A 26492-nucleotide genomic window follows, 5' to 3' on the forward strand; every position below is an offset into this window, starting at 1 on the left:
TCTTGAGACATTCACATTGGTGATTCCACAGCTACAAGAAAGAGGTCATTAAACTGCAGCTCCAGAATGTCCAAGTTAAACCCTCTTTGATTAAAGCTCAGAAGGGCCCCCAAAGGACAGACAGTATAGACTCTACATCAGAAGACAAGATGGCATGGTAACACATAGCTAAGTCTGGCAGATAATAAGCATTACACTTCTTCAATGTTAACAGCTTTTTTTCTTTGATATGATTGTAAAGCAACAAGAACAGCAGCAGAGGATGCAGATCTGGCAGGCGACCACTCGTTCTGCTTGATCAGGATGTTATTGAGAGTTAAATTCTTCAGCAATTGCAAGTAAACAAAAAAAGTGTCCTTTGGCATTTACAAAGGGCACGCCCGCCTCTGTGGAGAAGGGAAAGCTTGCCAAAGCCCTACAGAAAAACAGTCACTTCGGGACTCCTGGACAACAAGGCCACATTTGTTATAGGTTACAGCGGCTGATGGCATGGGGGATGTCTCTAATTTAAATGAGCATTTCAGAAGTACAGGAAGATACGAGAGTGCACAAATGTTAAGTTTCAGAGTAGCAGCCATGTTAGTCTGTATCCGCAAAAAGAAGAACAGGAGTACTTGTGGCACCTTAGAGACTAACAAATTTATTAGAGCATAAGCTTTCGTGATGCATCCGAAGAAGTGGGCTGTAGTCCACGAAAGCTTATGCTCTAATAAATTTGTTAGTCTCTAAGGTGCCACAAGTACTCCTGTTCTTCTTTTTGCAGAAATGTTAAGTGACAAAAGGGAGACAACATACTCCAGAAATGGTAAAACAAATTATTGGGATCATAAATGCATTCACATTATTGGCTGAAAGATTACAAGAGCAAGGAGGTTACCCAACCCAACCCAGACTACATAGTGTAAAGAAGCCAAATTAAATCCAGGTCTAGCCCTTCCAAATTCAAGATCCAGGTCTTTCACGGCTCCTCTGCAGATGGTTAGAGGATCCATTAAGTGAAATAAAAGGATATGAGGAAGTAAGAAATAGTACTTTCACAGAAAGGGAGTTCTTAGCCAGGATTTGAATGCGGGAACCCTATACTAACCCAGCATATCATTCAAATTAGCCTGTAAAAGGAGATGGGCAGTAATCAGTTAAGAAAACTTTTCTGGATAGGGATAAGGGGGAAAGAACATGCTGGGCTCATGTTGGGAAAAAGAGGGATATACTGAACCATGCTATTTCAGTTTTTACCTCCCTCATTTGCTGGTCTGCGTTTGAGGGATATGGGAGTGCTCAGTTATTGGCACTACCCTGATGTGCAGTCCAACCTCTCCTCAGTGTATGGCTATGTCTCCACTGAACAGTTAACCGCCTACCATCCACATAGAAAAACTGCGTGGTTAGAGGGGCTTTAAGCCGTACTACATTACCCAGCTGGAGGTATGGGCATAGGTGCTTTAACCCCATGCTACCTTACCCAGTTGGGGGCATGGGTGAGAGCCCAGGTTGCACTTTAATCTAACTGGAATCTGGCCCACTTTGCAGTGAAGACAGGCAAAAACCGCACAAACACTCAATTGCAAAAAGTCCTCCAATTCCCTTCCCACAATTCCCCCCAAAAAGGACAAACTCTCATACAACTGACACAAATGACTGGGAATGCATCCTAGAGCAACCCAGCACAAAGAAGCATGGGATATGCCTCAGACACACAGGCAAGTGCAGAAACAATGAAGACACGGTAATTCAGGTAGGACTTTGCAGTGCGGGATGCTCACACCCGGTCTAGGCTAACCCAAATGCTCAGACCTGAGAGCGGGTTAGAGCGGAGTGAATAATTTCCACTAAACTGATAAATCAGTCATGTGCCTGACCTTCTGGCATGAAAGGAATATTGTATCCAGAGAAAAATCTTTGGAGGAAAGGGTGTCAGGGTTGTTTGGTTTTGTTTTCCCCAAAGATGTGCCTTACTACGAATGGAGTAGAAGAGGTTTCAATTATTTATCATAGTCTACATTAAGGGCTAGGTCTGGCAAAGAGGAGCCTACATTCATACTTTTGAGGTACTACAACCTTCTCTCTCTCAGTGCATACCAAGATTACCTTAAGAGTCCAGAGCCCTCTTTTCCATTAATTTTTTCCTACTTGGTAGATGGATTATGATTCAGGAGAATCCTGGGAACTCCAGCATACTGAGAAATCAGCCATACCTGCTCATTTAACTAGTCTTATTTGTTCACTACTTGTACTGCCTTTATGTAAGCAATGCAGAGAGCTTTTAAGTGGCAAGCTCTCCTCTCTACAGCTCTTTCCACGTATGCAGGTGTGAATGTATTCAATCAGGGGTGGCCAAACCACATGGGGCTCTTTCACAGTTAAAGTGCAGCTTGAGGAGCCCCCCCATTCCCCACCTACCCGATTTGGGGGGAGGGAAGCTTGGGATCTCTGCCTTGCAGCAGGGTGGTAGGATAGGGGCTTCTGCCCAGCGTGGGGGGGCCCCTTGGGGCTTCAAGCAGGAATGGAGCCCCCGCAGGTGCCTTCCGTGGGGCAGAAGCCCCGAACCCTGGCTGGCGTGCCCCAGATCCTGAACTTCTGAAGATTGTTGTATGCAGCTCAGAGGGTCAGCAAGTTTGCCCACCTCTGTACTAGATAGCGATGCCATGGTGTGTCCTCACAGGATATGTCCAGTTGCTCTGTGCATCTTGTTATTTCTGCAAGATGCAAGTTTTGCTTTTTATGCCAGTCAGAGGTAGTGACATTGGGTGTGGCTTCTGATTGAGCCTGCAATCTGCTCGCTTCCGGCCTAAAGGATCTCAGGATGTCAGGTGGCTGGCATGAGTCACCATTTCAGGAACACCCAAGTTCTGGCTTGTAATAAGTAACTATTCATACCTGGCAGCTATAGATCTGATTGGGATGAGAAAACTTGCAAAGAACAGGTCGTAAGACAGACTTGCATGAATCAGCTAGTGGTTGAAACAAGGAGTCCGGTGGCACCTTAAAGACTAATAGATTTATTTGGGCATAAGCTTTCATGGGTAAAAAACCCACTTCTTCAGATGCATGGAGTGAAAATTATAGATGCAGGCATTGTATTACTGACACATGAAGAGAAGGGAGTTACCTCTTGGTTGACATATATTTGGGAGCATGTCCCAAGGATACTGCTAGATCAGCAAGTGAAGGCATCCTCTTCCAAAGCGTGCAAAGATGGCCAGTTTGCTAGGCCTGTGGGTTTGCTTTCATCAACTGATAATGTAGTTTAAGAATTCAACTGCATTTAATTAATTTGTGCAATTTTATAGCTACTTTTTGGATAGCCATTGCATTCACCTCAGGAAGGGTGAGAGGCCCACCTGCATTTAAGCCTGCATTTTGGTAAGACGACACAGGTCCATTAAACCATCAGAATGTGCTTGGGAAAGGTTCAGAGCACCAGATGTCAATGTATACTTGCTTATCAGAGTTCTTGACCAGACAGAGCATCAAATCAAAGCCTGCTATCTTTAGCCTGCTCCAGCTGGGTACTTTTTCTGGCCAATACACCAGGCAATACACGACAAAAGCTGCACAACAAAAGAAATGGGGGAAAGTAGAAAGGGTGACAAAAATGTAGATGCCAAAGAGGAAACTGTATAGTGGTCAGTTCCTTCCAGTTCAAATAAATGGCCACTCTCAGTTCAAACACTGTGTGTGGAGAGGGAGGAAGAGATGGAAACAGGCAGGAGTTTATTTCTCCTGTGCAAGACAGGAAAGCATCTGATAAACATTGGCACTCTGCACATGTGCAACAACTTCCAGACAATCCACACACTTGAGCTCTGCAAAACACACAATGGAAGTTACCAAAGCCTTCCCCTTTAGTCACAGTGAGTACGGCACTACTCTTCAAGCAGTGGATTGTGACTAAACAAGTCATAAACCAGTATACCAAGAGATCTGTGTGTGTTGTACTTTAAACAGCCATGCATTATGGATAAGGCTAAGATTTAGTCACAGGTATTTTTGGTATGGACAGGTCACGGGCAATAAATAAAAATTCATGGTCTGTGACCTGCCCATGATTTTTACCAAAAATACCTGACTAAAACTCTACTTTTGGGGTCCTGCTGCTCAGGGGCCTGCTGCGGGGCCCCGCTCCAGTGCTGGGGGTTGACGGTGCCCCAGGACCACCGCTGCTCGGGCAGTTCCTGGAGCCAGCTGCCTAGGACTGCATGAGCAGTTGCCATTGTGGCTGGCCCCGGGCCCTGAGGCAGCCTCCCTCCCCCCCAGGACTGCTACCCAGACAGTCCCCGGGGCCACCCCCAGGACTGCTGCTTAAGCAGTTTGCAGGACCAGCTGCCTGTGGCCTCTCCAGTAGTAGCTGGCTGTAGATCAATCCAGCAGCGTCCGGTGCGCCAGGCCTTGGGGCCAGCCACACCAGCTGCCGCAGAAGTCACGGGGGTCACAGAAAGTAATGGAATCCATGGACTTCCGTGACCGCCATGAAAAAAATAATTATGGATAGTGTGGCACCAGCTGACAGTACCTCTACATGTAAGAAGACCCAAGATCTGTGAAGCACTGGCAAATGGAGAAGTGACATGCAATAAAGCCCAGGCAAGCCCAAATGGAGCGTGGTCTGCATTCTCTTCCATCCAAAACAAATTTTCTTTTTAATACATTACTGGAAGTGTGGGGGTTTCCACAATTTCTTGGCAGCAAAAAGTAGAATCCCAGGGAAGAATATGAGGCATTAATGTGCCACTGAGTCATCCATCTTTGAAAGGCTGGGGAATGCAGAGGAGGACCAGCATATATTGGCCATATTTTCTGATATTTATATATTTTAAACTTTGTTAAAATATCCAGAGCATTAGATGCTTCCTTTTGTATGGGCTGAAAAGAAATTCTCTCCTTGCACAGCTTTATTTGCAGCTAAAGAATCAGTATATTGCTGCTCGTGGCTACTGCAACAGTATGTATTTCAGAAGGGCTATATGGAGCAACAGCAAATGGAGATGCAGCCATCAGCATTACAACTGCTCCCACGTTTCACGCAGCTAGCAGTTCTTCTGACTGGCAGAGTGCTCTAATGAACAATCCCTTCAGAAGAAAAAGTTCCGCACATTGATGTCTACTGTACTCCCTGTGCTCTTTCCCTTTAATGTCTGGCACAGATATCATTGCTAGAAAAAGAACTGGTATTTCAAACTTTAGTGGGAAGGAGAAATTGAACAGTTATGAAACAGCTTCTATGGAAGATTTTCAACATACTGGTCCTGCAGATAGACGATAGATGCTCCTTTTGAGCTGAAAGGATTTGGGATATTTTATCCAGGCTCCAACTGTAAACCTTTAAGGGGCACTTTGCTGCAATACTAAAACACTCTCTTCCACTGCAGAGACTATCGTAGTACTTTTCTTTATCAGGCTCACAAAAGGTTCAGTCTGATTGAAGATAGATACACAGAATCCTGCATGGCACACATTGACCCTAGGTAACCCAGCACCACGGTTTAGCTGTAGGCAGCTTGCCCTTTGCATGCTTCTGTTGGGAAAGGAAGTTAATGCAGATCTCATGTCTCATCTCAACATGTCTCCAACCCACCTTAACCATGAACAAGTTGAGGCACCAAGGACTATGTTGGGTGCTACATACCCAGGTTTCAAACCCAGGCTTTTCACAGAGTGTAATCCAAACTATGGGCTCAAATAGGACAAGGGTGTCAGCCTTGACAGAGGTTACTCTCTCGACATGAGTATTAGGGCCAAAGCAGTCTTTGGATGAAGGGGTGTCAGAGTTCTTTAATGCTTAGGCTATGTCTACACTACGGCTTATGTGGGCAAAACTTCTGTCATTCAGGGGTGCGAATAACTGTCTCCCTGAACGACGTAAGTTACACCTACATAAGCACCGGTGTGGACAGCGCTAGGTCAGTAAGAGACACTCTCCTGCTGACACACAGTTTATGCTGCTTGCAGGGATGGGTTTTTTATGCCAATGGGAGAGCTCTCTCCTGTTGGCATAGTGTCTTCATCACATGTGCTGCAGCAGCACTGTACGTGTAGACATGGACTTACTCAGGCTATGTCTACCCTACAGATCTTACAGCGGCACAGCTGTAAGGTCTCCTGTGTAGCCACTCTATGCCGACGGGAGAAACCTCTCCCATTGGCCTAATTAAACCATCCCAATGAGCACCGGTAGCTATGTCAGCAGGAGAGTCTATCCCGGAGCTTCTGTCCATGAAATTTATGTCAGTTTTTTCACACCCTTGACTGAAAAGTGCTAGCGTAGACATAGGCCTTGTCTACACTACCAAACAGTGAATGTGTACAAAATACAACCACCCCGACGAGAGACATGTCTTTTTCCTCTAAATTTTTGTCGACGAAGTGCCAGTGTAGACACCATGCTTGATTTCATTGCTTTAATTGGCCTCCAGGAGGTGTCCCACAATGCCCATCGTGACTGCTCCGGTCAGCAGTTTGAACTCCATTGCCCTGCAGCCCGGTAAGCAACCATCCACCCCTCCCCCTTAGAAGCCCTGGGAATTTTTGAAATTTCATTTCCTGCTGGAGACGTCTCATCGCATCTTCTCAGGTGACCATGGAGGGTTATTGCACCAAAAGTTCTCCTGCTTGGACAGCTGCTGAGCTGTTGGATCTGATCAGCATATGGGGAGAGGAGGCTGTGCAGTCCCAGCTGCACTTGAGCCATAGGAATTGGGATACCTACAGGCACATTTCTCGAGGCTTGTGCGAAAAGGGCTATGATTGGGACACGCTGCAGTGCGGCGTGAAGACGAAGGATCTGAGGCAGACAAGGGATGCAAACCGTCGCTCCAGTCCTTCACCTAAGACCTGCCAGTTTTATAAGGAGCTGGACTCTATCCTTGGTGGCGACCCCACCTCCACTGCCAAGAACCCTGTGGATACTTCAGAGGGCACGGAGGCGGTGGAAAGAGGCACTAACCTGAAGGACGAAGATATTGATGAAGAGGTGGATTTAGAGGACTATGTACAGCTCCCATTGGGGCAGGCAGCCAGGAACTGTTCTCCACTCCAGAGGTGTTTAGCCAGTCTCAGCAGTTGCCCTCCAGTGAGCAAGAAGCAGGAGAGGTGATGCCTGGTAAGTGGCTGTGGTTTGTGTAGTGCGGAGGTGGGCTCACGGTAGAGAAATGCAGAAGGCTGGCTGTGTTTCTGTGAGATGCACATTTCCCTGGGTAGCTAATCGGTACGGCGGAAGAGGGTGTTGATGCACGCCAAGATCTCACGGGAATCCTCTAGAGAGATCTCCAGAAAACTTTCCTGGAGGTACTTGGCAATCCTGTGTCGAAGGTTTCATGGCAGAACAACTTCGTTCCTTTCCCCCCATTGTAGGAAACTTTCCTGCGCCATTCAGCAATCACTTGTGCAGGGATTACAGTGGCACACAGGTGAGCAGCAAAGGGAGCAAGGCGGAAGCCACAAGCATGGAGTAGATTTACCCTCGTTTCCCTGCTTACTCTTAGCAGTGAGATGTCTGCTAGAATTACCCCTGCCTGTTGAAAAGGGTGGGAATTTTAGAATTTTTTCCCTAGTATGCTGCACCATGACCCTTGCAAAAAGTGTGTGCTCTTTTCCCCCATGTGGAGTGGCCCCCTCTGCCACTCACTATGCTTTGGGTGTTTGTGGAGATGCGGTGCCTGGCTAGGGTCAGTGAGAAAGTGATTGCAATGTTGTAAAAGGTGTATTTAAACTGAAATGTTTGAATACTGTGCATGGCTAACAATCCTGCTTCTGCGCATTGTCCCGTGTGCTTCGGCAGATGTGGCCTTCAGGAACACCCCATACACCCTGGCCAAGCATCTCCATCAGATAAGAAAGTGCCTAAGATGCAGCAAAGAAGACATGTTTCGGGAGGTCCTGCACTGCTCCAATGCAGAGAAAAGGGAATGCAAGGAGTACTGGGAAGCCGAACGGCAGGACAGAAGAAAAAAATCAGAAGTTTGTTAAGGATGCAACTGAGCAGGTGATTAAAGTAATGGAGGAGCAAATGCAGATGCTGAAGTCCTTAATATTGCTGCAACTGAGCAGATCTGCGCTCACCCTCCCCTGCAGCACATTCAGAACTTTTTTCCCATGCCCTTCCCCACACCCCAAACTCCGCCCACACATTCCTTTCCACTTTCCAGAACTTCTTGTTTTCCCATTCATTCCACCCCCTCGGACAACTTTCACAAGGATAGCTGGACCTATACGTAGCCGTGAAAGTCTGCCTTTCCCTGGTTCCTCTTTTGCCACCAAGCATCTTTGTGGGTGCTGTTTCTTGTGCAATAAAAGCAAAGTTTTCAAATGAAAGCATCTCTGTTTTCTACAAATTGAGATTGCAGGCACTACCAATACATGCACAGGCATTTTAATCATTTGCTTACTGGAACACAAGGCCCCAAATGTCACCATTGCTTCCTAGGAAAACGACATGTATTGTAACATTGAAGCACCAATCACAGAGATATACATTACTGGTTCTCATTTTCAAAGTGTTGCCTCAAAGCATCCCTGATTTAAATTGCCCCCCTCTGATTGCCCTAGTATCTGGCTGCTCAAAATCAGCCGCCAAGAGGTCTGCCTCAGCACTCCATCCCTGAGCAAACCTTTCAATTTAGCTTCACAGAGATTATGCAACATACAGCATGCAGCTATGACCATGGGAATATTATACTCATTAAGGTCTAACCTGCCATAAAGGCATCGCCAGCACACCTTTAATCTGCCAAAGGCACATTCAACTATCATCCAACACCTACTCAGCCTGTTGAACAGCTCCTTACTGCTGTCCGGGTGTCCTGTGAGAGGTTTCATGAGCCACGGCTGTAAGGGGTATGTCAAGTTTCCCCAAGATCACTATGTGCATTTCAACACCCCACACTGTAATCTTGTGGCCTGGAAAGAAAGTCCCCGCTTGTAGCTTTCTGTACAGCCCAGTATTCCTGAAGATGCATGTGTCATGCACCTTTCCGGACCACCCTGCACTGATGTCAGTGAAATGCCCACAGTGATCCACAAGTGCTTGCAACACAATGGAGAAGTACCCCTTCCTATTGATGTACTCCATCGCAAGGTGGCCTGGTACCAAAATTGGAACGTGTGTGCCATCTATCGCCCCTCCACAGTTAGGGGGAGGGATAGCTCAGTGGTTTGAGCATTGGCCTGCCAAACCCTGAGTTCAATCCTTGAGGGGGCCACTTAGGGATCTGGGGAAAAATCAGTACTTGGTCCTGCTAGTGAAGGCAGGGGGCTGGACTTGATCTTTCAAGGTCCCTTCCAGTTCTAGGAGATAGGATATCTCCATTAAAAAAAAAAAAAAAAATTCTACAAAGCCGTCCACTATTTCATGCACATTTCCCAGAGTCATAGTCCTTCATAGTAGCATGTGATTTATTGCCTTGCACACTTGCATTAACACAGCCCCAATGGTTGACTTCCCCACTTCAAATTGATTCGTGACCGACAGGTAGCAGTCTGGAGTCACCAGCTTCCACGCAGCGATTGCCACATCCTTCTCTACTGATAGGGCAGCTCTCATGCTGGTGTCCTTGTGCTGCAGTGCTGGGGCGAGTTCCGCACACAGTTTTAGGAAGGTGGCTTTCCACATCCAAAAATTCTGTAGCTACTGCTCTTCATCCCACACCTGTATTACGATATGATCCTACCATTCAGTACTTGATTCTCAACCCCAAAAGTGACAATCTATTTTATGGAGCTGTTCTGTGAATGCCAAAAGCAATTTAAAATTGCTCCTATCCATATCATGCAGCATGTCAGGTGCCTGCGAGTCTTCTTCAGTTAGGAACTTCACGATTAACTGCACTACCATCTGCAATGTCTTCATGACAGTTAACAGAGCACAGGAGAGCAGCGCAGGATCCATCCTTCTCACAAAGATGCCATGGTGCACAGCAAAGGAGGGCCGTTGCAAAAATGCCATGAAAGAAAGCTGGAAGCCCCTGGAGTGCTGGGACAGAAAGCAATGCATCATGGGACATCGTGCCCGGTCCCAAGATATGCCACAATCTGCTCTGCCTTCCCATAACACTTAGCGACAGAAGATGTTGAGCTGGACTGTAGGATAGGTACCCACAGTGCACTGCTCACACTGTCAATGATAGCGCTCCCACTGGACGCGCTCGGCCAACAGAGGGAACGAGTGTGAACATGAGATTCTGATATTTATTATGTCGACTTTTGGGTGTCAACCTTACTTTTGTCGACAAAAAACTTGGTAGTGTAGAAAAGGCCATAGCCTCAGAGTGTCATAGCTATATATAAGGTGGAACAGATTGTTTACCATAAGCAGTTAACACATTTCAAGGGACCATTCAAGGTAAAATGGCTCATTAACACCCCTCCAGTCACAGGGAGAAAAGGAAGGCGGGGAGGGAGGCGAGCAACTGGGGAGGGGAGTGTTAGTGGTTTACAGATTTTGTAATAAGCCATAAATTTGGTGTTTCTGTTCAGTCCATCATTTTTAGTGTCTAGCAAAGTTACGTATTTAAGCTCCCAGGCACATCTTTCGAAAGTGTTGTGCAGGTTTCCTTTGAAGATGAGCACTGATAGCTCAGATATACACACTGACCTAACAGTGTAACATTCACAGTAAAGCACTCCCTCCACCACCTTCAATTCTTCAATTTACCATTTTACTAACTATCATCATCATAAGCAAACCTCACTATTGTTAGCCACAGTGAACGTATAGTAGGATTTGCAGGTACAAAAGTGGTCCTTTAAACAGGTAGGGATAGTTAGAATTCTGCAAAAGATCTATTTGTCCAGGGTAACTGTTTCATAGGCAAGTAAGATTCTGCCCCACCATCCTGCTGCTCATGACAAAGATAGGAGAATAGATTTTGAATTTAGGTTGGTAAGTTTCCATGCCAGTTTTGCAATGTTGACGTACACTACAGGCCTAGGGATTCCTGCGTTAGCATAATGGCAACAAATGGAACCCATATGTTACAATACATCCATGCTTTAAATAGAAAAATAAAACTAGCAGAAGTGTTACTGAAAAAGGTCTCATCAACAATTTCCTTAAGTCTCTCCCCTTCCCCAATTATGAGGGTTCTGAAAGAGGCTGCCTGGACAAAATCATTACTGTTTATTTTCCAGATGAGTTTAAAAAAAAAAAAAAAAAAAGACCTTTTTTATTTCCCCTATATTTTAGATGCATATAAAAATATTTGCACACATTTTGGGAATGGCTGTCTCCCTTCTGAATTTCAAGCCAAACAAACATTAGCCCGGTAGATGAAGTCATTGAAAATATTCCATTGAGATGAAAAATGAGCACAGAGGATAAGCCAATTAAAAACTGCATGAACAGAAGGGATCCAAGATGATCTTCATTAGTGAAGAGAGAAGCACAAAGAGATGGTTTGGATGTATATTTTTAAATATATAGCATTATGTGAACATACCAACTAGCTCCTGGGGATCTCTCTTCTCCAGTTCTGAGAACTCCTGGGGGAGGAAAATATAACAATGTTAGCAAGATAGGTCATGCACTAGAGTCATTGTCTACACAAGTGTATATGAAGATTAAAAGGAAGAATGGAATGTAAAATATTAAACGTAAGGCAATGCTTGCCCCGAGAATCAGAAATGTAGGACTAGAAGGGATCTCAAGAAGTCATCAAGTCCAACCCCCTGTGCTGAAGCAGGATCAAGTAAACCTAGACGGTCACCCCCAACAGGTGTTTGTCCAACCTGTTCTTACAAACCTCCAATCATAGGGATTCCACAACCTCCATGGGAAGCGTATTCCAGAACTTAACTACCTTTATAATTAGAAATTTTTTCCTAATCTAAATCTCCCTTGCTGCTGACCAAGCCCAATATTCTTGTCTTGCCTTCAGTGGACATGGAGAACAATTGATCAAATATGTTAAGGGCTGTTATAAAGAGGACAGTGAAGACTTATCAGGTCCCCTTCTTAGTCTTTTTTTCAAGACTAAAGATGCCCAGTATTTTTAACCGTTCCTCCTAGGTCAGATTTTCTTAAGTTTTTATCATTTTTTTGTTCTTCTCTGGACTCTCTGCAATCTGTTCACGTATTTCTTAAAGCGAACAGGTATTCCAGCTGAGGCCTAACCAATGCCAAAAAGAGCGGGACAATTACATTCAACACTCCTGCTAATACACCTCCAAATGACATTGGCCTTTTTTGCAACTGCATCACATTGTGATCCACTATAACCTACAGATGAGCAGAACTACTTACATCACGAACACCATCAAACCCCCTTACAGGATGCTTTCTATTCTTGCAAAGACAATTTTATCTAGGAATTAAAGCTTGCTTTCTACGAGCACTGAGCATTCTCAGCTCCCAGTGACAGTTGGGGTGCTCAACACCTCTGGGGGTGGGAGGGAGGATCAGGTCTTAAGGATTGACCAAACTGGATCAAAAGATCATTGATTCATCAAGACTGGTACTTGACCACTGACAGTGGAGAATACTCAGTGCTTCAGAGGAAGGTTCCCACCACCCCTAAACATACAATACACTTAGACAATTGTGCACAGCTAAAGTGTCTTCCTTTTATTAGGGAGCCTTTTTATTCATTCACAACTCAGAATTCAATATTAGAATTCCGTTAAAGGGACATAAATGTAAACAAGATCCCATATAAATTGTTTGGTAGACCTCAATGCTGTCCGAGAGGTCAGCGAGACTACCATGAAAAAGGGGGAAATAGTCAAATGGAGAAGTGAAATTGCTCGTCTATCAGTCTTTTGACAAGGTACACCTCTACCCTGATGTAACGCGACCCGATATAACACAAATTCGGATAGAACGCAGTAAAGCAGTGTTCGGGGGGGGGGGGGGGGGGGGGCGCCCCCCAGCGGATCGAAGCAAGTTCGATATAATGCGGTTTCACCTATAACGCGGTAAAAATTTTTGGCTCCCGAGGACAGCATTATATCGGGGTAGAGGTGTACTCCAACAGTGTGATTAGCACTACAGAATAGTAGTAATATCCAAGCACCAGAAGAGACGCAGGCTCAGAAGCAACACCAGTTCATTATCTTTGCTGACAGAGCGCCTCAGATGCATCAGGTAAGAGTTATTCATCACAACAGGAAATATTGCTGATTTGAGAGGATTGCTAAGCAGAAGTAGTGATAAGACCATGGGTCAAACTGTTCATGGTTACACTCATGTGAGGTTATTTTGAACCTACATTTACATACATACAAGAGCAGAATTTGGCAGTATGGATTTCTACAAGAGAAGGGGGTTATGGAAAAAGGTGTCGAATGTGATTAAAGATTATCCAGGGCCAACTTTGGAAGCAAGCACCATAACACTTCGAAGGTCCCAGGAAAATGACTAGTTCTTACACAATTCTCCCCAAATGACACAAGGGCTCTGAAGCAGCCGTGGCAACAGTATTCTAACCACCACCCTCTTCCCAAAAAAGCCTTTCACGATTCATTGGGCTCTGTGTCCAAAATTCCTCAGCTTCTCAGAACACTGAATCTATTCATTCAACCTGAAATGAACACAATGCTGCCTCCTTGTTGCTTAGGAACCAAACTTTCACCACTATACTCCATTAAGGAGGGGCTTTTTATGTTGGGTGAGGGGAAGAGAAGGAGAGGTCAGTAAGCTAATTTGGACATTTGCTGTGCCAAATTCAGGCTGGCATTATAAAAATCACTAATTCCCAGGGGGATTCAGTGCCTTCGGGATCAAAAACCCAGCATTCCTTTTGTAGAACTAAATGAAGTGTAGTGATATTTACTGCCTTTCATTAAAAAGCATTGTGGCTGCGACTACATTCGGGTCATAGAAACATAAGGCTGGGGCTATTTTAAAAAATGAGGTACATGGAGGAACACATGTGCCTGCTAGCCAGCTGGCTAGGAACCAGTCTTCTCCTTTTATGTGGAACTGAAGTGGACTGGACTATTGTGTCTTTGGTAGTACTGATCTTCCTATACATAGCTAATGTGACCACACTGTAGTCTCTAGATGCCAGTATCCTACCACCTGTTCTCTCAGGCCATTTAAAAGCCTTTTGACAGATGATATATTCAGGAGAAAATTAAAAATAGATACTTAAATTAGGAGTCTGCAGGAAATGTCCCAGCAAGTAATTTCAACCATCCACCGAGAGGAGGGACATTGTCTTCTGGTTAAAGCACTGGACTGGGACTCGGGTGATGTGGGGGGTCTGTTCCTGTATTCCTAACAAACAGTGCGAGACTGTGGGTAAATCACTAACTGTGTGTGCCTCAGCATCCCATCTGTGAAATGGGGATAATCCTTCCCTACCTCATAGGATTGCTGTGAGGGCAAATTCATAAAATGTGAAATACTCACATACCAAGAATGAGCACAACAGACTAGCCTATGAAAAAACAAGTTCATACAGTTACAGATATGGAAGAGAATCATTGGGTCCCTTCCCCTCCAACCAATGCAAGATTTTTCCTAGAGTGGTTTAATCATGTCTCAAGCACTGTGTCTCCTGGGAGACTATTACACAGCCTAACAGATCTCACTATATACATATTATCTCTCTGTTCACCCGGATATCTAAACACTAAATACACAAATTTAAATCTTAACATCTTTTTTGGGGGGGAGGAGGAGGACTACTTTTCACTCCACCCATAGTGAGGTAGTTATTTGATAGTTCTTTTCTTCTGAGGGGACACCTATGGGGAAAGAGGACTACTTCAAGTAAGTACCTATTGTCCCTAGCCTTTATCTAGAGTTCTGACCTCTCCTCGTTTTTCCACAAGGAATACCTAGATGACATTAACGAGTGAATGAGAGTGGTACACAGAACCATGCAAGGAGATCCCACTGGAATGAATTATACTGCTATGAACATACTTAATGGTGACCAAAGGAAATGGTCAGAAATTCAACAGTTTTTAGAAATGCGGTAACTTTCCCAAATAACCAGGCTAAGAAAGCATTCAGCAGGCCACTCACTTATTATCATGGTTTTAAGCTAATAACTGTGCTAAGAAGGGTATTCACCACATATAGGTAAAGTTACTGAATTTTCAAAACACCATTTGCAGGTCACCTTTAAATCATCTGGAGCAATCTTTGCAATAGTAAATCTGAAACAGAGGGCATTGTCTGCACTACAAAATTATGTTGATCTAACTACTTAACATAATAACAGCCACAGTGGGTTAGACTAATGGTTCATCTAGTCCAGTACCCAGTCGTCCGACAGTGACCAATGCCAGGTGCTTCAGAAGGAATGAACAGAACAGGTAATCATCAAGTGATCCATCCCAAATTAAATAGCTTGTGTGTGTTCACACTTGGCTCCTTGTGTCAGCAGTGCGTGTTCTCACTAGGAGCACTTGTATCAATTGTATTGTCAGTGTGAGGCATTGTGGGATGGCTCCTGAGTTAACCTAATTACACTGACCATGACACTATGCTGCTCAGGGAGGTGGTGTTACTAAATAGGCATAGAGAGGCACGTACACTGACAGGAGCCAAATTTAGGTGAAGACACTTCTATAGGTAGGTCCATGCAAAGTGGCTTACATCAACCTAACCCTGTAGTTCAGGCCAGGCCTCAGGAAAGAGCAGACAATAGTCTTAACAGTAGTAACTGGATGACTGAAATTCCGCTTGGTAAAATTCTTGTTTTAAGAAGCAAAAATTGATTTTTAAGAAGTGCAACATATAAAATAAATTAGCTCTGAACAGGATTGGTGTGATTCTATGAAATTCCAAAATCACAAATAAAGTATTGATTTCTGGGAGGTAAATATTTCTTTATCTTGGCTTGCGCTCTACAGTTCCTAGAAGGAAAGAGTCTTCCCCATTTACAGCGGTTTATACAAAATGGATTCCTAACACTTGGTAGAGATATATATTTAACCAAAGGAGCCATCTGCACAAGACAGGCATGATGCCATCATCTCCAGACTACCCAGAACTGCAGTCACACCAGCAAGTCCAGTCTCCACATCCTCAGGGCACAACTAAGACATCAGAAACTCTAAACATGCACAAAGAAGAAAACAAGTTCTAAGGAATCATAACCACACCCTCTGCCCAGAGGATATGAATTTTGCTTACTGACGAATGAAGTATACCTGCTGTTCCCATGATTAATTAAGCTGAATGCATCTAAACAATCTTTCATTAAGTCCCTCATTTCAAACTTTACAAATGGCTTGCTATGAAAATGAAGGACTGGTTCTCTTAGCCCCTACATGGTACTTTACTTGCTCAGAGTGTTGTTCATCTAGTAATCCTCAACATCCTTTGCACCAGGCAAGTATCCCTATGTAGTAGATGTGAAAATAGAATTTCAACATCTTGCCCAAGGTCATACAGTAAGGACTTGTCTACACATGAAAGTTATTCTGGAATGTCGTAGCTATTCCAGAATAACTCCATGTGGGGGACATTAATTACAGAATAAAAGCATCTTATGCAGACTTATCTTAATCTTCTTCCAAAGTGTGTTAAACAAATTCAGAAAAAGCCACTTTCTCTCCCTTCCAGTACATGAGTCCACACGTGGAGTTAACCCAGAATAATTCCATGTGTAGACAAGCCCTAAGGACTTGTCTTCACTACCAGGGAGATCGACGCTGCTGCAATTGATGCAGCGGGAGTTGACTTAGTGGGTTTAATAAAGACTCCGGCACACCTGCTCCCTGAGAAGAGTAAGATAAGTTGATGGGGCAGAGTGTTTCCCGTCAACACAGTACAGCGAAGCCACCGAAGTAAGTCAATCTAAGCTACGTCGACTCCAGTTAAGTTATTCACGTAGCTGGGAGTATCATAACTTAGGTCGCCATACCCCACTAGTGTAGACAAGACCTTAGAAAATGGCAAAGAGATTACAACTTACTTAGACTGTCTACATCCACCAGCACCTCCTGGGAGCACAGAACTCCTAACTTCTCAAAAGGTCCACATAGCATTAAGGCCTAGTTTATACTTAAAATATAGGTTAACAAAGGTACAAGGCACAGGGGTATGAAAAATCTACACGTCTGAGCACCATAGCTATGCTGAAGTAAGCCCGAGCGTAGAGGCAGCTAGATTGATGGAAGAATGCTTCCCATCAACCTAGTTACTGTCACTCAGGGAGGTGGAATTCCTACAGTGATGGAAAAGCCCCTTCCATTGCTATAGTCTGCATCGATGCTACGAGGTTACAGCAGTGCAGATAAAGCTCCACAGCTATGCCACTATAGCGCCTGTAGTGCAGACATGGCCTTAGACATAACTCCCATTAGTGTTCGTGGGACTTCATATAAACAAAGGCTTTACTCTGAATGCTTCCCATTGACTTTAGCATAGGCTTCAACACATGAAGCAGAAGTGAGGGTGTTTAAGTACAGTTAACTGTTTCTTAAATTTAATGTGCTATGGATCTGATCCCAGACCAAGTTAAAAGGTGAGGGAGGGAAAGCTTTGAGGAATAATGTAAAGAGGCACAATATAAAAGTGAAGGGTTGCAATACTTTAGCGTGGTAAGTGGAAAAGAATATCCATTTCTTGACACTGACTAGCAAGTTTTCCAGAGCATTTAACAAAAGGAACATATTTTGACTGTAAAGTGGAGAAAAATTTTAAACCCCAGAGTAAGGGATCTTATCCGTTTACATAAGGCGCCAGGATAAAAAAAAAGTGTAAAATAAAGGGGCTTTTCCCCACCTCATTTTGTGAAGGACAGAGTAAATATATTCACTAAGTAGTAGTAGGCATCTTTCAGTCTCAAGAGACCATGGATATGTGCTCCTGAGATGTAAAGAATTTACTCAGTTTTATGGCAGCCATGGCTGTGGCTAAAGAGACGCACTTGAGAGAGAATCTCTGCTTACTGAGGTTTTATACTAAAGGCAGACCTTGGAGAAAACCTTCTGTTTGAAAACAAAGCTTGCACTACTGCAGTGCCACTAGTGCTCAGAACAGTGGGAATACTAGTGTAAAATAGTCTCTCCCTTTTTCTCCCATTAGAAGGGGAGACCCTTCCCATCACTCTCCTCTTACCCTTATCAAGGAAGGTGTACCCCACAATTCTCTCCCTCACCTCCCCTGCTGGGAAGGTCAGCTCCTCACTGCCATCTATCCCCTCCTGCTGTTCATCCCTCAATCAACATGATAATGTTCACAGCTACTCCCAGCAGCATCACACACCATGACATTTGCCAGACTGGTCAGTTTCACTACTGCTGCTTACAGCTTCTGAGCAGTAGTGAAGGTGAGAATAAATCTTACTGACATGCTGCTAATGGTCAGCATCTGGTGCAGGTGGATGGAGGTGCAGAGCAAGGAAATATAAAAGTCAGATTTTAGGGACCTCTGATCACCTATATTTCTAAGATCTCTAGACCGATCTCATGCATAACAAGCCATATGATTTCTGGTCCAGGTGTTCCAGAGCAGTTTAGTGAAACTTACAAGAGTATTATTTTCACCAATGACTGACTTCAGCTGCTATTTAAGTTTCAGTATTGCTGTTCTGCTAGCATTCAGGAAAAAAAACTTTCCCATTTACTACTGTTGAGCAAGTAGGCAAGTGCCTTTTTCAAGCCTCGGGCAATGAGACACTCCCTCTGGCAGCCCAACGGTTGTATTTATTATTAAACTGAACCACCAAGATGGATTCATACCTGTTGACGAAGGACAGGCACTGTTTCTGCTGGTTACATGTAAGAATTGTAACATGAAAGCAATGCATTCTAGTTAAACTCCTCATCCTACTGTGACAAGATATGGACTGTTAGTAAGAGATTCAGTCCAACAAAACTGCAGGGTGTGTCCACACTATGGAAGGTTAAAAAAACACATAAGATCACAGCCTACCATCAGGTCCCACTGCAAAACTCAATAGCAATCCCCTCAGTGGGAACAGAGATTAAAACATAGGAAGGAAATGAAAACAATATGAATCTGACACTGAAGAATTTAAGCTTCAAAAGATTTTCCCGAGAAAAGTCCATTTTATTTGATGGAAAGAATGGACTTATTTACAACAATGCTTGCTAAATCCTTCCTGAAACAAAATCCATAAAGCCAGTACAAAGCACACCCCCACACCATGGAACACAGCAGCTACTGGGATTAGGATTGGTACCCTTTGGCAAGAGCTATCAACTTCACAACTGCAGAGGCATAAAATTACTAGGAGTGCATTTTAATCATGCAGAAGATGAGGGGGCAGAGAAGAGAGGGAAAATAACTACCTTGTGGGGAAGGAAAGCATATAATGTCAAGAGGTACTTGGGTGCTTAAAACAAGATCCAAGTTGTGAAATTGGATTGACGGAGAAGTCGGTGTCCAATTCCCCAGCTTGGGTTCTCTCCTTTCCCATGCTTTTTCAATCAAGCCAGACCCACAAACTCTCTAGTTTCCCCACCACTGCTGATTAGCATCTATTAAAACAATCCAATGGGTTAGAAGCACCAAGTTTTTGCATAATTAGCCTGATCTTGCATCTCTTAATCATATCCTCCTTCCTTTCATTTATTATATCCGTTCATTCCATCTGGTCTAAAATTAGTTCATGCCTATTCCAAAGAGTTTACAGTGTCCTCCTACTAGTTTGTACAGCACCCAGCGCAATGGGACCGTGATCCTGATCAGCGCAATGGGACCGTGATCCTCATCAGGGCCTTTGGACACGTTCATAATAATTTTAAACGCACCTTGACAGTGTAATTATCCTTTCCCAGCCTGTGCATCCTGAGGCATGATGCCATCTGATTTATTTAGACATTTCTTTAGTGCTCATCAACTTGGTAGCTGGTAATTGAACAAAGTTGTAAAAACAAGTCCACATATGCAGATCACAATGGGTACAGTGCCCTGAAAAGTGAGAGGTAGAGAGTTCCAAAGCCAGGGACCTTGTGTAAATAACTGGATGCCAGTCCTCACTGGTTCAATCCCAGCCAAAACAAGAACATGTTAACTGACAGGCTGGCATGGCTGGACATCAGGAGAGACCAGGGCCGGCTCCAGGCACCAGCCTGGCAAGCAGGTGCTTGGGGCGGCCGCTCCGGAGAGGGGTGGCACGTCCAGCTATTTGGCGGACGGTCCCTCACTCCCGCTCGGAGTGAAGGACCTCCCGCCGAATTGCCGCGGCAGATTGCGATCACGATTTTTTTTTTTTGGCTGCTTGGGGCAGTCAAAACCCAGGAGCTGGCCCTGAGAGAGAGACACTAAATTAAACGAACCCACTGATTGTTGCAATTCAGTGTCCAGATTCAAAGCACACTGATGATACTGGAGATCGGGCTGGCAGAGACTGATTTGTTACAGGGACAGCTATTTACACAAAAGTACATTTGTAAAGAGATGGAAAGTAGTTACAGCAACACATGTGACCACCCACAAGGTTCAGCAGAATATATTGCTTAGTAGAAGACTACCTTTAATCCAAGTTTTTAGTACAGTGTTTGACCAATACAAAGATACTTGCCTATTGGTGGTAAGGTCATTACAGTAGGTTTCACCCCACATGAACGTAGGTACAGCTAGAAGTGAATGGACATTTTTTCCTCTCTACAACAATTCATGCACTGGGTGGAGGGGAGGAGGAGGGGAGTGAAACTGTCTCTTGTTAAAGAATCTGCTAAGGCAACAGTATCATTCTGCTGCAGAAAGGATCTAAAGTCTGGACGCAAATACTTCCATCTCCAATACCAGCCATAACAAAGCAAGAGGGAAGAATACCTATATGTAGACAGGAAAGAGTTTAGGATTAATTTCTCAACCCTTCTCATCTCCAGGCAATGCACATGCTCCAGTATACGTAGTTAGCTGGATAACCTAGTCATTCCTACAACAGAGACAGACAAAATATTGAAATCCATCAGATTTGAGGAGTTAAGAGCGAAGAGTGAGCTGCAGAAAGAAATGAAAATTTCACCTTTCACCCACCAAAGTTTGTCAGTTGTAACATATGCTACATTAGAGAATCTGATAAACAGAATAAAGTCCAAGTGTGTGTGGGGAGGGGGGAACAAAAGTACAAAGTTTTATTTCCTTTCCCAACAAAATAAAAAAGAAAAGGAGAATCCTGGGAGAAAGCCCAACACAAGCCCATTTCCTATGGCCATATCCTGTTTGCCAGCTCTGTCACATCGCTCCAGGCAAACTGCCCAGCTCCGGAGGAGAAAATGAACTTATCAGAAATATGAGAGGAAGCCGCTGGGGCCATATTCTGAAAGCACTGAAAAGCACAGCGGCGAGCCACCTCTAGGGAAGAATTGACTGTTTTCATACTGCAATATGAGACTTCTATACAGTCTGCACACTCTGAGGTGTTGTAGACAGTGAGGAAGAAAGAACAAGACAGGAAAGAACTCCTCAGACTCTTTCCCTATCTTTAGGAACTTACAAAAGAAAAGAGCAGACCCAGCTGACACTGACTTTTACTTTTTAAGCTATATTAAGTCTGGGCAAATCCACTGCAAGTTCACTTCAATTCTATGGCAAAAAAAACCAACAAAAACCCCCCAGCCAAACAAGACTTGCCAAGTCTGAAAATGATAAAATGTTTGAGATAAAGGAACTTCTACAGCAGGAGAGCCTTTAAAATAGTTCCTGCTTGAAATTTGATTCCATTCATCTGACACTTGGTGTTTTAATAGTTTTCAAATATATCTGTTATTTAGAGTAGCAGCTTCTAACCAGGGGTTACAGCAAAGGGCCCTGAGCCAAGGCTCTTGTATTCTGGTTTAGTAGCAGAGCCTGGATCACTGTGGCATTTGGAGCAAGTCACTAAACCTCTGTGCCTCAGATTCCTCACCTTTAAAATGGGACTAGCATCTTCCTCACAGGGATGAGGAGTTTGGTGTCTGTAAAGCATTAGCAGAGCTTCAGCTACAGGAGTGCAAAGTAAGGGCTCTCGGTATCACAAGCAATGGTCCCAAATATGGTGGCATACACATGTTTAAGAGCAGTAAAAAAACAAACCAAACCAAACCAGCTCTCACTGATTGTCCAAACAGACCAATTAAAGACCAATTGGAGCAAACAAGCACTTGACTGGGGTTGCCAGAACTTTGAATCCACCTCTGCTCATTTCCATTAGTCAGTGAAGTTGATTAAATGACCTTAAATGACTGCCGCTTGGAGCAGCTAGTCCTGGAACCCACAAGAGGAGAGGCAATTCTTGATGTAGTCCTAAATGGAGCTTAGGATCTGGGGCAAGAGGCGAGTATAGCTTGACCACTTGGTAATAGTCACCATAATATAATTAAATTTAACATCTCTGTGGCGGGGAAAACACCACTGCTGCCCAACACTGTAGCATTTAATTTCAGAAAGGGGGACTACACAAAAATGAGGAATTTAGTGAAACAGAAGTTAAAAGGCACAGTGCCAAAAGTGAAATCCCTGCAAGCTGCATAGAAACTTTTTAAAGACACCATAATAGAGGCTCAACTTAAATGGATACCCCAAATTAAAAAAAAAAAAAAAAAAAACTTAGTAAGAGAACCAAAAAGGTGCCACCATGGCTAAACAAAGTAAAAGAAGCAGTGAAAGACAAAAAGGCATCTTTTAAAAAGTGGAAGTTAAATCCTAGTGAGGAAAATAGAAAGCATAAACTCTGGCAAATGAAGTGTAAAAATATAATTAGGAAGGCCAAAAAAGGAATGTGAACAACAACTAGCCAAAGTCTCAAAACGGAATAGCCAAAAAATGTTAAGTACATCAGAAGCAGAAAGCCTGCTAAACAACCACTGGACAATCGAGATGCTAAAGGTGCACTCAAGGACGATAAGGCCATTGCGGAGAAGCTAAATTAATTCTTTGCATCGGTCTTCATGGCTGAGGATGTGAGGGAGATTCCCATTCTTTTTAGGTGACAAATCTGAGGAACTGTCCCATATCGAGGTGTCATTAAATGAGGTTTTGGAACAAATTGATAAACTGAACAGTAATAAGTCACCAGGACCAGATGCTATTCACCCAAGAGTTCTGAAGGAACTCAAATGTGAAATTGCAGAATAACTAACTGTAGTTTGTAACCTATCATTTAATTCAGCTTCTGTACCAAATGACTGGAGAATAGCTAATGTGACACTAATTTTTAAAAAGGGCTCCTGAGGTGATCCCGACAATTACTGGCCGGTAAGCCTGACTTCAGTACCGGACAAACTGGTTGAAACTATATTAAAGAACAAAAATTGTCAGACAAATAGACGAACATAATTTGTGGGGGGAAGTCAACATGGTTTTTGTAAAGGGAAGTCAAGCCTCACCAATCTACTACGATTCTTTGAGGGGATCAGAATGTGGACAAGGGGATCCAGTGGATACAGTGTACTTAGATTTTCAGAAAGCCTTTGACAAGGTCCTTCACCAAAGGCTCTTAAGCAAAGTAAGCTGTCATGGGATAAGAGGGAAGGTCCTCTCATCGATTGGTAGCTGGTTAAAGGATAGGAAATAAGACGTAGGAATAAATGCTCAGTTTTCAGAATGGAAAGAGGTAAATAGCGGTGTCCCCCAGGGGTCTGTACTGGGACTAGTCCTATTCAACATATTCATAAATGATCTGGAAAAAAGGGTAAACAGTGAGGTGGCAAAATTTGCAGAGGATACAAAACTACTCAAGATAGCTCTTCGCAGTCTGCCTGGGACTTAACTACAAAAGGATCTCACAAAACTGGGAGACTAGGCAACAAAATGGCAGATGAAATTCAATGCTGATCAATGCAAAGTACACCTCTACCCCGATATAACGTTGTCCTCGGGAGCCAAAAAAACCCCAAACAAACTTACTGCGTTATAGGTGAAACTGCGTTATATCGAACTTGCTTTGATCTGCCGGAGCGCACAGACCCCCCCCCCCCCCCCCCCGAGCACTGCTTTACCACGTTATATCCGAACTCGTGTTATATCGGGTCGCGTTATATCAGGGTAGAGGTGTAATGCACTTTGGAAAACATAATTCCAACTATACATATAAAATGATGGGGTCCAAATTAGCTGTTACCACTCAAGAAAGATCTTGGAGTCATTGTGGATAGTTCTCTGAAAACATCCAGCGGCAGTCAAAAAAGTGAACAGAATGTTGGGAATCATTAAGCACGGGATAGATAGTAAGACAGAACATATATTTCCTCTATACAAGTCCATGGTACGCCCACATCTTGAATACTGCATGCAGATGTGGTTGTCCCATCTCAAAAAAGATATATTGGAATTGGAAAAGGTTCAGAAAAGGCAACAAAAATAATTAGGGGTATGAAACGGCTGCCATATGAGGAGAGATTAATAAGACTGGGACAAAAGAGACTACTAAAGGGGGATACGGTAGAGGTCTATAAAATCATGACTGGTGTGGAGAAAGTAAATAAGGAATTGTTATTTACTCATTCTCATAACAAGAATTAGGGGTCACCAAATGAAATTAATAAGCAGCAGGTTTAAAACAAACAAAAGGAAGTATTTCTTCACATAATGCACAGTCAACCTATGGATCTCCTCCCTAGAGGATGTTGTGAAGGCCAAGACTAACAGGGTTCAAAAAAGAACTAGATAAGTTCATGGAGGATAGGTCCATCAATGGCTATTAGCCAGGATGGGCAGGGATGGTGTCCCTAGCCTCTGTTTGTCAGAAGCTGGGAATGGATCACTTGATGATTACCTGTTCTGTTCATTCCCTCTGGGGCACCTGTCGGAAGAAAGGATACTGGGCTGGATGGCCCTTTGGTCTGACCCAGTATGGCCGTTCTTATCTATTAGTTCTGATTCAGTGATTTCCATTTTGAATGAAAGCAACAAGTTTAGTCATAAAAGTAGCCAAATATAGCCTCTGGTAATTCCCATTAAAAGTGGACAAGCTCAATAGAGCTGTTTATTGCTGTGGGAAGCCCACCCATTTCTGCCTCCTATTTGATTCCACAGAGAATTAAGAATGGCAACTTTGTGAGATCATAAATATCAGTATCACATGGCAATGATTGAAATGTCAAATCATTTTGAGAATTTTCTTTAAGGATTATTTCACAGCAGGATTAAATTGAAGGTGAAGCTGAGTTGTGAGAAAACTTAGATCTCAGCAACAGCAGCAACAGAAAAATGCAAAAGTGCTGGCAAAGGGAATTTCTTCTTGTGCAATAATTCTTTGCCAAGTACATCCAGTTGAAATTCCTTAATCTCTTTCTCTAGACTTTGAAGAAGTGCCATAGCAGAAATTCAGAGAGCTGGTAAGAGCAACAACCAAAGAGGACTATACTGCTGCAGACAGATATTTAACGCTAGAGAAGGACCCATGGCAAGTGATGGAGGAAAGATATTGTTCATTAATTTGAAAAATGAGAGAAGAAGTTGCAAGGTTAGTTAATAAAAATCCATGAAAAAGCACATTATCCTAGCAGTTGTGGGGTTAATTATTTATGCCAGCAGAAAAAGGGTGCAATAAAGATTTTCATTCTCTAGGAAGCACATCAGAAACTCATATCCACCAAGCATTGTTTAGAGAAGGATTCCCTGTGCCAAATTAGTTTCCAGCACGCACAATGCACTGCTATAAGGAAGTTTAAAATGGTATGAAAGACTGCTGTCTTGGTAATCTCAATTTGTCTCCCAGTGGCAGGTGTCCATAGCACAAAACTGAGCCATCAGCACATGCGGCACTATTTGCACCTCTGCTGTCACTCTCAGAAAGGCCCAGGACTGAATACGCTCTGGAGACTGAGGGCAAAGTCTACACTATAAAATTAAATCGACCCAAGTTACTGCGGTGGCTGTATGTTGATGTAATTGAATTGGTTTTACACGTCCATGCTATGCCCCTTGTGTCGGCGGTGCTCGTTCTCACGAGGAGCGCTTGAACCAATTTACCTGACAGCATTTGGAATTGTGGGACGGTTTCTGAAAGGCAGCAACAGTCAATGTCAGCAAAGCAGTGTCTACACTGACACTGCGTTGACCTACCTACATCGACTTAAGTGCCATGCCTCTCGCGAAGGTGGAGTTATTAAGTTGGTGTAGTAGGTGAGTTACATCGGTGGGAGCTACATTTTAGTAGCTTACAGAGTTAAGGTAGCTTAGGTCAACCTAACTGTAGTGTAGACCATGCCTGAGGGATCACCTCTAGGCATGAAAGGGTTGGTTATGATATGGGATAAGTGGAAGATTTGCACTGATGCTGTATGCTGTCATGGCTCTGTAAGTAAAAGGAGAGAGTTCCAGGGCTCTCAATCTGGCACCATTCAAGAACATTTAATAGAAAAGTTACAATGCCAGGAATGTAAAATAAAACAGCAGGTTTCTCTGCAGGTAGTCAGAGGGTCAAAAAAATAAGTCATGCTTTAATACAAAACGTGCATATTCTTCCAGTCTAGCTCTAGCTGGTGAAAAGAATGCAAGGAAAGTGGCACCACAAGTTACTCAGTGTTCTGGAAGTTTTTATAAAACAGATTTAAAAAAAAAAAAATCTTTCATGGCTCTCGCTGAAGAGACGAGCCACACCTATGTCAATAATCTTTGGTATTCAGCACTTCAGGGAGTG

The 26492-nt window shown here is 43.6% G+C and overlaps 1 protein-coding gene across 1 annotated transcript in view; it reads right to left on the reverse strand.

Annotated features, from left to right (window-relative positions):
• SAP30BP (SAP30 binding protein) overlaps nt 1–26492 on the reverse strand; it is a 57406-nt gene that overhangs the window by 13048 nt on the left and 17866 nt on the right. Inside the window, exon 4 of the mRNA XM_034789789.1 lies at nt 11433–11475. Within this exon, the coding sequence (XP_034645680.1) occupies nt 11433–11475 (43 nt within the window). The remainder of the gene's footprint in view (nt 1–11432; nt 11476–26492) is intronic.

Source organism: Trachemys scripta, chromosome 14, assembly GCF_013100865.1.
Source record: "Trachemys scripta elegans isolate TJP31775 chromosome 14, CAS_Tse_1.0, whole genome shotgun sequence".
NCBI classification, from domain to species: domain Eukaryota; kingdom Metazoa; phylum Chordata; order Testudines; family Emydidae; genus Trachemys; species Trachemys scripta.